Here is a 13,558-nt window from a genome sequence, read left to right as displayed (position 1 = left end):
GGTGTCCCTTCGCGCGAGGTGGGGGCTCTTGAACTATAGTACATTTCGTCTAGAATTTTGACCGTTGCTTATATGTCATGAAGTTTTTTCGACAGTAATTTAAACTTTAAATGCCTGAAGGATACGCCTGTCATCGAAATAAACTATCTGAGATTTTCGTTTTAAAATATAAAAAACTTTTATTTTTTTATGTAGAATCTATACTCGCAAATATTTAAATGTTGAATAATTTGTTTTCCTCTCTTAGGAAAATATTTTAAAATTAAAATTATTAATTGTATAAAGCAGAGAGAGAAACAACAAATAATTTTTTTAGAAAATTCTTTTAAAAGGATACATTATTGAGGATAAATATTGTATAATTATGCTGCATTTGTCAGGATTTTTTACATTATTTGCAAGGACTTAATTTCGTCATTTAAACATTTGAAATTACTTTGTTTCAATTTCTATTCTCAGCACATAGATTTTATTTTATAATAAATTCCAAATTATATAATTTCGTGTATTAAAAAAAAAATAAAAATTGCCTTTAATCAGATAAACGTAAAGAGCTTAGAATGAGGCTACTGTAGTCAATTTTCTGGACAGCTGCCGCGACCGTTGAGACGCGTGCCTCGATAGTAACAGCTGCTCCGACACGAATGCATTTCGGTCATTATCTCGCTCTCTCTCTTTCTCTTTCTCGTTGAGCACTGAATATATTCCTCTTGCGCTCTCGCGAGTATCGGCACGTTAACGGCCGAAAAGTCACTTTAAAAATGAAAGGACCCGAAACGGCGCGCGTGGCTCGCACGACGGGAACGCGTAAACGCGCATTTTTCGAGGCCTTTTTACCAGTGGACACTCGCGTGAAAGTGTACAAGAAAAAGCGGCGATATTATAAGAAACACGGGATAATAAGAAACCAGATCCCTCTGATCGATATATTTTTATGTTCCAACTATTGATCGCGATGTGCGTGATTTCCGCTCGGCGACTTTTCACTCCTTTCAAAGAACATTCTGACACTTTTGGAAAACTTTCCGAATTTCTTCTTATTTATTTATTTTTATAGTGATTTTCCCTCTCTTACTTTAAATAATACATGACGAACGAGAAAAAATAATAGTTAATAATATTATTTTATAAATAATAGTTAATAATGTTAGTAGTCTAAATAAATTTTGCATCTATAAACAGATCTACAAATACATATATAAATATATGTATATTACATACATAAGTATATATATTTTTATATATTTAGATATACGCTATATCAAATTTAAATATAAATAATGTAATTAATGATATTATTATTACTTTAATTATAATATTTATATCTACATGTAATATAATATCTATTAATAACTTTTATCTTTATGTAATATTATGTATTGCGATATCTTTGAATTTTATTCATCATTCATCTTGTACTTTGAAACAAAATGCGATGCTACAATAAATATTACAGTGATTACTCTGATTAGTATTATCAGATACACGCAAGAGCGTGCATTCACGTGCAACTGTCGCTGGATGCACGCACGTTTTCCAGCTTGTCCCACACGCAATCGCACAGATCGCGGTTATCCCGTTGTGCGGAGTCATGCTTACAATTAGTGTAAGAATTGATTTCTCTTCAATGTCTCTCTGTAAACCGCGATCGATTATCCGCTCGAACGAATATGCGGTCCGGACGATCTTGCCGGAAGTTCGATGTCTCCAACGATAACGTGCGTCCTCTGGAAAGCGGTGTCATAATTTCCGCATGAACGATTTATCGAGATGGCAGAGCGAATTTGCTGCAACCTCCCTCGTGAAAGTCTTCTTTCTTTCTTGAATTTTTTGCAACGCATCGAAAGATGCACGCGCCGTTACAGCACATAATGTCGCTGCTATTGGACGTTACATGTCTTTCTAATTTCAAAACTAAATTGCAGGCATTAATAATGATACTCCTGTTAGCATTCCGCGGTCCTTTTATGATCGTGAAGAAATCATTTGAAAGGTACACGGTAATCACGCGTGATTTTACTCTCTCATTCTTGCACGAACACAGTTTAGCCCATTCGTAACAATTTAAAACTAATTAGTTTAGTGATGCTTTTCAGTATCTCAATCTATAAATTATGCTGTTACGAAATAATTACGCGGCGATATTTTTAAAATGTTGGTATCAATAGTGTTGCAACAGTTTGTCTCGAAGCAAAATTAAAGTTGCTCTTCTATGAAATTATTGTCCGCACTAATTGCGTTATTAATTTTCTAAAAACTTAAATTTCTATACATTTTTGTAGAAAAGCTTTGGAGTTATTTTATATAATAGACCGATATTAAAAAATATAATATTGTAATTTGAAACAGATCGACAATAAGTTTTACTGTAAAGTATAAGATTAAGAGTAGTAAAAGTATAAGATTAAATGGATTAAATTAAGATTTCTCCGCGATTGAAAGCGGCAGGTGTTTGCCCAAATATACGCTTTCCACTTAAGATCATTAGATTATCAATAACCATTGATGATCACTTTGACTAGACATTATAAACGATGATTTCGATACTTAAAGAGACTTTTAATGAAAATATTTCTTGCTTCATCTCTCAGCTCATTAAATTAGACGACGATATTTGAAAATAATGCGTAATGCTACCAATGAGATACTGTTAAGACGGCCAGCCATGGATAAATTTTCGTCACGATCAAGCGAACTCGCGATACATTATATTATTTATATTATATTATTTTACCAAAAATCCATTTGCATTATTTTTATTATAGTTATACTAAAATTAATTATAAAAATATAAAAATAAAATAAATATAAATATAAAAATAAATTAAAAATAACTAAAAAGATAAAAATAATGAATTTAATAAAAATAAAAAATTTCTTACATATTTTCTAAGAATCAACGACAAGTGACAAAGTGATTGCTTGTCTCATAATTCTTGAGAAAGCGTTAGCGGACTTTTCAAACTACGCGAATATTTATAAGATTGGCAGTCTTTAACAGTACTTCGTCAATGATAGCGCTAAATAATTTTTACCTATTATAATCTATCTAATTGAAATGTGATATCAAAATTGAGATAGTGCACATTCTTTCCTTATTTTATTTACATTTCTTGATGGGAAGTAACGTAATCTGTGAATGATTCCTTACCAATGATTGAACGAAAAGGTCATGTGCCGAACCCACACGTCGTGTTCTGCAGCCAACAATAAAGATTAGCTCATGCACAATCCTCGACGAAGATCCTGGGATATGCTTGCTCTCTTACCTTCGATTATAACGGGACTTTCATAATAGGAAGAAGGGTCATGTTTTCGTTTAAGTGAAGTCAATTGATTACTATTCTGAAAAAATCAGCCAATTCAAGCACAGAATTTCACAGAATTCTATTTCAAAAATATCAACTTATTCGCTCGATCAAAATGCAAAAATAATCGAGAAAATTTACTTAGTTTTTGAAAAATATTCTGATATTTTAACCATTCTCCTTCTTTATGCACTACTTTCTATTATTTTTTCTTGCACAGTTTATATATATGACAACTCAGAGATGTTACTTAAAATAGATACATTTAAAATGGAAATACAAAATGTAAAGTGCCTATTTTCAAAACCAAAAATTGCATTTAAAATATATTTTTCAAAAACTATTTTATATTTAAATAGTTTCCATTACTCCATTACATTTTCTATTTCAAATGCATTTTTCTTGTAAACTTAAAAGTTAATCGAGATATCGATAATAGCTTTAAATATCAATAAATCAAAACATTTGTGTAACATTGCAGTGTACTTGTTCATTAGTAGAATGAATTCTAGTTTGTAATAATTTAGTCACATACATTATAAGAAATGGTAATCAAGATAAGATTATATAGAGACTGGCTTTTACTTTAGTATGCGTAATCAACCTATTGTTACAAAGCTTGTTGATGGCAATGTATGCACCATGCAGTAAGAAATAAAAATAAAATAATTTTAATTTAAAAAAATACTTTAAAAATACCTATTTTCTATTTTCTATTTTACGGATCTCTGAAAAATTATTTCGCATCTTTAATGGAAAGATTCTAACAATTTTGCATTTTCTATTTAAAATAGAATCGGATATCCATTTTAAATTTCTGGCAACAAATGAGAGAAATAATCAAAAGAAAATGTAAGATGACATTTGCCTTTCGTCAAGATCGTTTCGCGCATAAGCATAAGTCGTCAATGATGTAAACAAGACTTAATGCGAAGGTATATACGTTCATCCGACGTTACTCTCCGTTGTCCCTTTCACTAGGAGTCGGCTGCGTGGGAGGGTCGTTTGGGAATCCGTAGTAATTTCAACGAGAACTAGTCTTCGTAGTCCAGTCGCCACTCAAATGTCGCGCGCGAGAGATCGCTTATCAAACTACGAGATGTGATTGTCAAAATTGTTCGTTCTCTCGAGATCAAAAACAACTTCTAACGTGACGAAGGATATCGAATGTGATTGATTTAACATTGTCAGTGAAAATTCTAAAAAGATTCGCCAATGAGATAAAGTTTGTAAGATTTCATTATATGCACATGTAAGTTTCCTCATATAATATATAATATTTATCACCAGAGATTTTTATTTTCGAAATTAGCACAACATGTCAAGTTACATAAATTGATTTACTATCTTCTTTATGATGTTGGATTTAATTTTTAGGATTTCTAAGAAAATATCACAAGAAAATAGCACAACAAATGTCAAGTTCATAAATTGATTTACTATTCAAAGAAAATAGCACAACAAATGTCAAGTTACATAAATTGATTTATTATCTTCTTTATGATGTTGGATTTAATTTTTAAGATTTCTAAGAAAATATGGATATTGTAAATTATAAAATAAATAGTTAAATATTTTAAAAGGATTGGTCTTGTGTTCAGAACTTCTTTAATTTGCTCAATTTCAATGTTGTCATGTAATTATTCTTCACACTTTGCAACTGTTAGATTTTGAAAAATAAATTAAATTCATATACATTAATTAAATACATGATATTACTCGTGTTAAATAATATTTAATAAAAGAATAAATTAGATAATATATCTTTCACTTTGCAAAAGTTTAATATTTGTTTAAAGTAAATTTAATGTATAATTTAAATATATAATATTGAAATTATTGTATATTTTGAAGTATAAATTCGCTGGAAATTTCGAGCATTTTTCAGCAAGCGACATAGAGGTCAGTGAATCATTTCATCCTTGTTTACATTCGGCAATCAACAAGGATGAAGTGAGCCTCTGTGTCGCTTGCTGAAAAACACCCAAAGATTCACACGGTTTAACGTGCTAATCCGTCGATGAAAACAAACGCCTGAGGAAAGACAAGCGCGCTCGTAATATAATCGTGATATCTCGTAATCAATTGCATAATGTTAGCATGAGAAAGAAGAACAAAAGATCAAGCGGCGGATAACAACGTGTTTCTAGTCGTTAAGTCAATTGAACCAGTCACAAAGATATATATATATATATATATATATATATATATATATATATATATAAAATGTTACAATCTATATAAATGTTATAATCCACTTTTTTCGCGAGAGATAAAAGTCTTCATTTCGCATTTATTACGACTCTGAATTAAAAATTTTTTACTTCATTATGACATATATTTTCCTATTTTATAAAATTGCTCTCTTTTATATACATAACTATACATAATTTCCTTTTAATCTTATTCATTCTATAGTGCCCCAGTAAAATCTATTCCGGAACTCCCTGCATAATCGTATTCCATTTTTATGCTACTTATGACAGCAATGTTGATTACAATACAATGTCGTTTGCGTGTGAACGCGCCGTTCTGCGTTGGGTCGAGATTTGCTTGCTGGATTCTGTCACGAGCGAGCGATTGTTATCCGCGGATTGCGCAACGCAAGTCTATCCCGCAGAAAGCCATGCAGAATGAAATCCGCGCGCAGGCGGAATCCCCGACGGGGATTTCAATTAAGTCAAACGAGAAGCGGTTGCGATAATTGCTCGGCCGGCTGCTGCGGAAGTCGGCTTCAGTTTCTTCTGCTACGCCATCAAACGTCGGCGAATTCGCGTTGTTAAGCATTCCTCGGGCTCGATATTGCCTACGAGCACGATTATGGCTTGCATATCCGGTATAATTGAATGCGGAAGGAGAGAGCGGCTGTGTAAAAAGCATCGCGATCACTCATCGTGACTCGTTTGATTTTCCACGGTCGATCGCGCACTTTTTTTAACCTTATAATTTAATCTCCAATTATTTAAATTACCAATCTACATTGCGCTTGGTACATACACTTACGTAAAATTGCCTCATTATACTGCATGTAATAATTAATATTTTTATATATATGTATATTTACATATCTTTATATAAATATAAAGTAAAGAACTGTGAAAATATTAGAGATATATCTTTTTTAATACGTTATACGTATGCACATTATTTTACGTTCAAAATCTAACTAGTTATGTTAATGGTTATGTTTATAAATTTTACATGACATCTCAATGTATTTGAATATATTCATAAGACGTTTTATTTTTATGTTTTTCAGACAGATTTTATAACGTACAGCGATCAGCTACTGTATTTCATCTACAACCGAATGTTTTTCAATTTGACAGTGGAAAACAGAAGTGCGAAGATTATTTCATGGGCAGTTTCTGGATTTATATAGTGACGAGAACTTATAAAAGTGCGAACTATCTTTTAAAAATGTGAACGTGCGCAACAATGGATTGTGTGTAAATTATGCAAATTTGTTTTACAATTAGAGGCAAATGTATCAAATTATTTATTATATTTTTTTCCTTAGATCGGTTTCTTTGATTTAGAATTTTGTGCGATTTAAGTCGCATAAAAGACAATGACGGAAAATGTATACGTTATAAAAATCAAGACAAAACCACCGTTGTCGTCTTTGTATCCATCGGAGCGTCGCTACTCGGCATCAACGGTTGGCGGCATGTCCCTCATTCATTTCATTCTTGGGGCCATATCTCTCTTTCTGAGCACCATAGCCATGTCTGTTCCGGGTCATATTCTGTCTTTCGTATGTCTCGTACCGTCCGTGACCGGTTGCTTCGCTTGGCGACGTTGGTACATCGACCGAAACATCACCATTTTCTTCTACAGTAGCCTCTTCTCCTCGGTGGCCGGGATCTTCTGCTGCGTCGTTATGATGTACGATCTCACGATGATTTTAAACGCTGAAGAATCTCTACAGTCGTTAAAAACTCTCGACGCTCCTCGTCATCCCGTCGATGATTTCGCGAATAATACATCCAACGGCAATCCAAAGTTCACCGAAGATTATGATTCTTCGATGACCAACAAATTTAATAAGTCATTCGTTACTTTAGAACCCTTCGTATCCAACGATTTCCATGACGGTATCATGAATGACAGTTACAGTAATCTTCAAGCGTCCTTTACAGTTGAGAAAAGAACGATGATATCGAAAGATATCTTCCAAGATGATGACACGATGAACATTACGGGATCTGTGAATTTGAAAAAGGAACAAATCACTGTTTGGCATAAACAAGAATTCGAGCCGAATTTGAACAGAGTACCGACGACTATGAACGTTATAACAGCGTCTTGTCTGGAGATACTTTGGTCACTGCTGAGCGCGCAAATTGCATTCAATGGAATGATGAATCTACCGGAAAGCGGCAATGCCGTGGCTGGTTCGAAAACGACGAAATTGCCGCTGCAGAAGAGAAAACCTCCTGCCCCCAAGCCAGATATCTTGAATCACGATCATCGATTGTCGGAAAGTCTACAAAACTTCACCACTTTGCAAGGTCTAGCTAGTCTGGGACCGCGGCTGCCCTTGCCGGAATCTAACAGAGAATTTAGGGAAAGAGTTGAGAAGTTCTTGGCGAATCAGGCAACGCATAGAGTCGATGAAAGTGCCTGAAATTAATAATTTTATTATAGACTCTCTATGTGAATTTTAAAATATTTAAAAAGTTTTTCTCTCTCGTCCATCTTTTCTTAACAATATTAGAACATTTTATCTAATATTTTTGTTAATATTAGAAAAATATTGGATATTTTTAAAATAATTAATACTGAATAGTCTTATTGATATGATATGATAAAGAGAGAGAGAGTACTTTAGCAATCTCAGCCTTTTACATACTGTACTTTGTTATTATATAAATTTTTTTTAACAAAAGTATTTTATGTTTGTATGTATTATGTTTAAAAATATATATACTTGATATATTTATTATAATGATTTAAAATAACGTATTTTTAAATTGTTGACATTGATGTAAAACTGATCGCACATATTGCAGTCCTCTATAATAAATATTTAATTTAAAATTTGCTATTATTTATTATATCAGACTTATTACGCGTTATCAGATGTATTTTTGCAAATTACTTAATTAATATCAATTCAAACAATGAATATAGACAGTATAAGTAGACCGAACATTGATGACACAGCATAAGAAATAGACAGAAAGAAAAGAAATATACATATATCTAAAAGTTTATCTTTTCTACATTGTTCTAGTAGATTATTTTTAATAGATTATTTTTTCATAAATAACTTTAATATATATTTATTCATTAATAAATTTATAAATATAATAATACACATAATTATAAGTAACAATTACTGTCCAATCAACGTCAAACAAGAAATTTATTTTACTAAATTATTTGTTAGTTTCTCATTTAGATATATATCTAGATATAAGTTAACAAAAAGTAATTAATATCTATTTTGCCAAAACAAATGACACTTTGATTGCAAAAATTAATATTCTAATTAGCAATAAACTCATATCAGCTGTTTTCACAATAAAGTATTGCGCTGAAAAGTGCTTGAAAATTAAGGCACAAATATGTACAAATTAATGCAATTCATATATATTGATGACGCAAATTTTGTCGGTTGGCGATTAGAAAAGATTGAATTTTATATTTTATTGAAAACCAAACAAATAATTAAATAAATTTGATGATAAAGTATACAATAAAATATGACAAGGAAAGATTTTCAATAGATTTTAAATTTTTGCTTCGACTTAGGATAAAATTGAACGTCTTTTCGAAAAATAAAAATTTTAGTTATTCTACATTTTCTTTTTTATTTATTCAAGCAAAAATTGTACACGCATTTTTCTTTTGATTTTCATCTACATTTTTGTTTATACATAAAACTTTTATAATTTTTATACATTTATATATTTATACTGAATGAAATGTGAAATATACTGTTATATATATTTATTCTACTATCTGATGTACTTATCTTATTAACTTATCTAATTATATTATATATAATAATGTTTAATTATATTATATAATAATACATAATTATACTATATTATTATATGGTATAATTAATAGAGTATAATAGACAGAATTATTTTAAAAATATTATCTTATTTTATTGTATATATTATGTGTAATAACGGAGAACCAGCTCGTCAAAGTGTATATGTTTGTGCGACAGTATATTTACTTACATTTACGCAATAAAAATTATTTTGTCCTGTGTGTAATTTTCAATTATAATTTATTTTTAAGAAGAGTGAGATATGATAAACAATGGTCCTGGAGGATGAAACTATATTTGATATAAACTTAATTGATTTAAAATTTAAAGAAGTTATAAAATTATATCGAACCATTAAAACTATAATTATATTAGTGAAAATTTATCTTACTATATATCACTTTTTGTTTGATGAATGTTTTTTTGAACGTTTTTAAGAAGGAAATTAAAGATATTCACAGTCTTTGAATACGTTAAGTATCTCGTTCAAGTATCTCGTAATCGTTAAGTTTGTTATGAACAATTGTTATGAAAGTTATGTTAGTTATATAAAAATAATATTTAATATCAATTTTTAATCCAGGACTGTACAAAACCCAAAAATTTATTCCATCAAATGTACATAATTGCACATTATGTACATTTTTATTATATGTAATATGTATATTTTAAAAAAGTGTTAGATAAAGTAATCAATATTCGCCAAAGCAAATCCCACTCGGTCATTCTCCATATCAAACTCGGTGTAGTAACGGCCAATAAATGCATTACCTAGAATCCAATCGAATCCACGTCTATGCGCGTTACCTCCGTAAAGTCCGCTTACACATGTAACATTATCTGGATCCTATGTAGAATTAAATATACAATGTAAACTTCTCTATATATATTTAAATAATTTAAATAATTTACCTATAGTAGTACTCACCGGAATGATGTAATCTTTACCGGTAAGTTTGAACGCCTTACCAGCCAAAATAAAACTGATTGTAGGGAACTCAGAAATTCGACTGCAGTTTATCTTTAAACAAAAAAGATAATATCAAATTAGTAATTAATAATATTTAATAAATATATTAAGCACGTTCAACCAAAGCGTGGATTAATTAATGTCGTTGTTCCAAAGAAGTTTAAGTTTCATTTGAAAGAATCTAATATTTATTTTTATCGTTATATCAACTTTTATAATTTTTTTATCAAAGGCTACATGCTTTATATAAAAGATATGATCATTTACTTACTGTTTCTCGTCCATCAACATTATTAGTTCCAATAAATTCATGAATACGTATGATATCTCTTTTTGGTCCAACTATTACCTGAACACTGATATCAACGATAGTTTGACAACCATCGGAGCACATTTCGAGAGAAGTATAAGGACTACGATGTATTTTGATCCTACAAAGCGATAATGTTAACAATTTATTGGAATATGGTTAACATAATTTAAAAAAATAACGTACTTATCTATGGTAAATTGCCAGTATCCTTTGTCAGTAACAGGAATATATGTAAAATTGCCCACGTAATAATTAGGATCGGAACCACCCAAAATCAATTCACCACCTATCCTGGCTGAAGGGTCTCTGCACAAATTGCATAATTTTATATCGTAATAGGTATGTGTGTGTATAATAATTAAGATTAAATAGTACATTTAACATACAAATATAAATATTACTTTAATTTATAAAAGATTAAAATAATATATAAATAATAAATTTAATTTATGTGTCAATATTAAAATAAATATAAATATACATACAAATATAACTATATATATGTATTTATTAACATTTTTTTTTAGAAATATGCATTGTTCATAAGTATGAGAAGATATATACCTATTTAGATAAATACTGAAAATAGGTGGCATTGAGATTTGTTTAACCATATTTTCTAAGACAGACGTTACTCCTTTGACAGCTAACTTGGAATAACCCAGGCCCAAGACACCATCATATTTTACATTATTGAATGCTTGTACGTTAGTCACTTCTGCAAATGTTTGGTTCTCTACTCTGAGGCTGCCAATCTATAATAAAATTAGTAACGAAATAACATATCATTGTCGCACAAAAAAATGATTGCTTGAGAAATGTTTAAACTATGATTATAGTTGTAGTTGAATTGGATTGTTTGTTTAATAATCACTTACATTCATTACGTCAGTAGATAAGAATCCCTCTACATTATAAGGAGATACATTATATAATGTAGATATATCATGCCTCTGACAATACTCCATATAAATTAGAGTATGATTTGCTATATATGTGATGGATTTTGTACTGTCATATTGATTGTGTTTTACTGTAAAACATATTCAGTAATGTTACAAATTAGCAATATTAGAAAAAATTTTAAAATAGAGATATCTTATTAATCTTATTGTATCTTCAGAGTGTGAATATGATAAAGTATTTAAATTAATTTCTGCAAATTCCAAAGTTTGCCTTTGCAATATTTACACTATAAAATATTAAATTTGTATCTGTGTTGTATTCAATTTTTTAAATGTTAATAATATATATATATATATATTATTGTTAATAATATATATATTATTGTTAATAATATATATATATATATATATATATATATATATATATATGTAATTTTATATAAAGAAATAATTTAAAAATAACTGTAACTGTATCAACCTTTTAAAAATAGGATACAGAAAATGTTTAGTAAATAAATAATAGAAAGCAACTCGTTATACTTACAGTTGATCTGCTAACACGAGAAAAGTAGTATACAATTAAATGTTTTGATGACCTCCAATCACGATATTTACGGTCGTCGTTTAAATGTAGAAAGTAAAGTTGGACAAAAGTGAACGTTACGAAAGAACAAAGAATCACTTTTTCAAATGCTTTTTTATCTATTCTTTAACTAATAAATAAAAATATATGTTTTGACCAAAGAAATTTTATTCAATTTGTATCGAAGCATTAATTGCGTGTGCGCAAACCACGCGTTTAATCCAAGAAATCGGATGCGATTACGAGAAAACAATCCATCTCTATAATTTTGATATTTATCAAGCCAATATATGTATAATATCATAAAATATATACTGACCTGGCATAGTGAAATTGCGTGGTCATCACAAAGAGCGCCGCTAGTACCACAAAAAGGCGAAACATATTTTCGAATTTATTTACCACTGAAGTTTCAATTTGTGAAAATTTGGACGACGATTTTCTCTTTCGACACTTTATGATCGGAGATCACAGAGAAATAAAGTGTTGTCGCTCACTGACTCCCCTTTCAGCACTGTATCGATCAATAATATTTGAATGGGGAGAACGTGCGAAACATTGGCAGCTGCATTCAGCAGAAAAAGCAGCTTATTGTTAGTAAGCGCTTTGCGCGGCGCTGCTAGCAGCATCGAAGAACCCTGATAGATTTCCATCAACCACTTTAATTTAAATGTACAATATTTAGCATGTTTGTATATCCATTAATTAAGAACGTCTATTTATATAAAAAATTAATAATAAAAAACAGTTCTTTCGAAAGTATACATTGTTTATATCGACTAGACAGAAAATCATGCAACGTTAACTTTACAATAGATAATTTCAAACGTAATTAATCGACATTTTTTTATCTATTTTTGTGCAGATAACAAAATTGTATTTATATAATTATAAATCACTTTATTTGATGAATTCTTGAGGCTTTTAAAGAGAAAAAGAAATATACATAATCTTGAAATATATATTTGAATATCCATTAATTTTAAAATTTTTTCTATAAATAACTTGTTATATTATTTTAGGGATAATATTCATGTAGGATAATATTGTTATAGTTTAGAGATAATATTCATATTTTAACTCAAGATATTGTACAAAACTTAAAAATCTCTACTATGTATATATATATATATATATATATATATATATTTCTATATCATATAATATATATAAATTTGGAAAAAATGCAATAATACGAAATTTTATGAAAGAAATAATAAATATCTGTAATAAGGTAACATATATTTTTATTCAAAATGTGTGATTAATTTCTCGAAATAAGATGATTTTCAATAATGCGGAACATTATTATAATGATAATTTAAATACGTTATAAGAATCAATGTACATCATGAAATAACATATAATAAGATAAACACATTATAAGATAAAAAAAAAATGCAAATTTTGTTATCATTAAAGCAAATATTTGTTAAATGCATAATCGTATTATGTGTTATACATTATTA

The 13,558-nt window shown here is 29.4% G+C and overlaps 2 protein-coding genes across 5 annotated transcripts; one reads left to right on the top strand and one right to left on the bottom strand.

The window, feature by feature from the left end:
• The first annotated feature begins 4,262 nt into the window (after window positions 1–4,262).
• LOC145963080 (uncharacterized) lies at window positions 4,263–9,542 on the top strand. Of its 4 annotated transcripts, XM_083084726.1 has the most exons (3): window positions 4,263–4,560; window positions 6,568–6,753; window positions 6,829–9,542. In XM_083084726.1, exon 3 carries the CDS (start codon window positions 6,880–6,882, stop codon window positions 7,936–7,938), a length of 1,059 nt encoding a protein of 352 aa, XP_082940852.1. In that variant the 5' UTR covers window positions 4,263–4,560; window positions 6,568–6,753; window positions 6,829–6,879; the 3' UTR covers window positions 7,939–9,542. The 4 variants fall into 4 exon arrangements, with proteins under 4 accessions (XP_082940852.1, XP_082940851.1, XP_082940853.1 ...); XM_083084725.1 differs by having other exon boundaries at window positions 6,568–9,542; XM_083084727.1 differs by lacking the exon at window positions 4,263–4,560 and adding an exon at window positions 6,078–6,297 and having other exon boundaries at window positions 6,568–9,542.
• Window positions 9,125–12,589, bottom strand: LOC145963081 (lysosomal aspartic protease-like). Its single transcript, XM_083084729.1, has 7 exons — window positions 12,409–12,589; window positions 11,480–11,634; window positions 11,166–11,356; window positions 10,785–10,907; window positions 10,560–10,719; window positions 10,247–10,339; window positions 9,125–10,165 (listed from the first exon to the last, which is right to left on the bottom strand). The coding sequence occupies exons 1-7, from the start codon at window positions 12,413–12,415 to the stop codon at window positions 9,998–10,000; spliced, it is 897 nt and encodes a 298-aa protein (XP_082940855.1). The 5' UTR covers window positions 12,416–12,589; the 3' UTR covers window positions 9,125–9,997.
• Between the last annotated feature and the right edge of the window lie 969 nt (window positions 12,590–13,558).

Source organism: Camponotus vicinus, unplaced genomic scaffold (assembly GCF_025532165.1).
Source record: "Camponotus vicinus isolate PSW18456_S1 unplaced genomic scaffold, iyCamVici1.0 SCAF_12, whole genome shotgun sequence".
Taxonomy (NCBI): Eukaryota; Metazoa; Arthropoda; class Insecta; order Hymenoptera; family Formicidae; genus Camponotus; species Camponotus vicinus.
The sequence above is the reverse complement of the archived record's forward strand: the minus strand, read 5'-3'. Positions and strand labels throughout refer to the sequence as shown.

Excerpts from the sequence above, each read along its gene's own strand:
- LOC145963081 (XM_083084729.1), bottom strand. Across the intron at positions 11,357-11,479 it reads TATCTACTGACGTAATGAAT|ATTGGCAGCCTCAGAGTAGA; the intron begins GTAAGTGATTAT and ends ATTTTATTATAG. Across the intron at positions 10,908-11,165 it reads TTCAGTATTTATCTAAATAG|AGACCCTTCAGCCAGGATAG; the intron begins GTATATATCTTC and ends CAATTTGTGCAG.
- LOC145963080 (XM_083084726.1), top strand. The coding sequence starts at position 6,880 with ATGACGGAAAATGTATACGTTATAAAAATCAAGACAAAACCACCGTTG.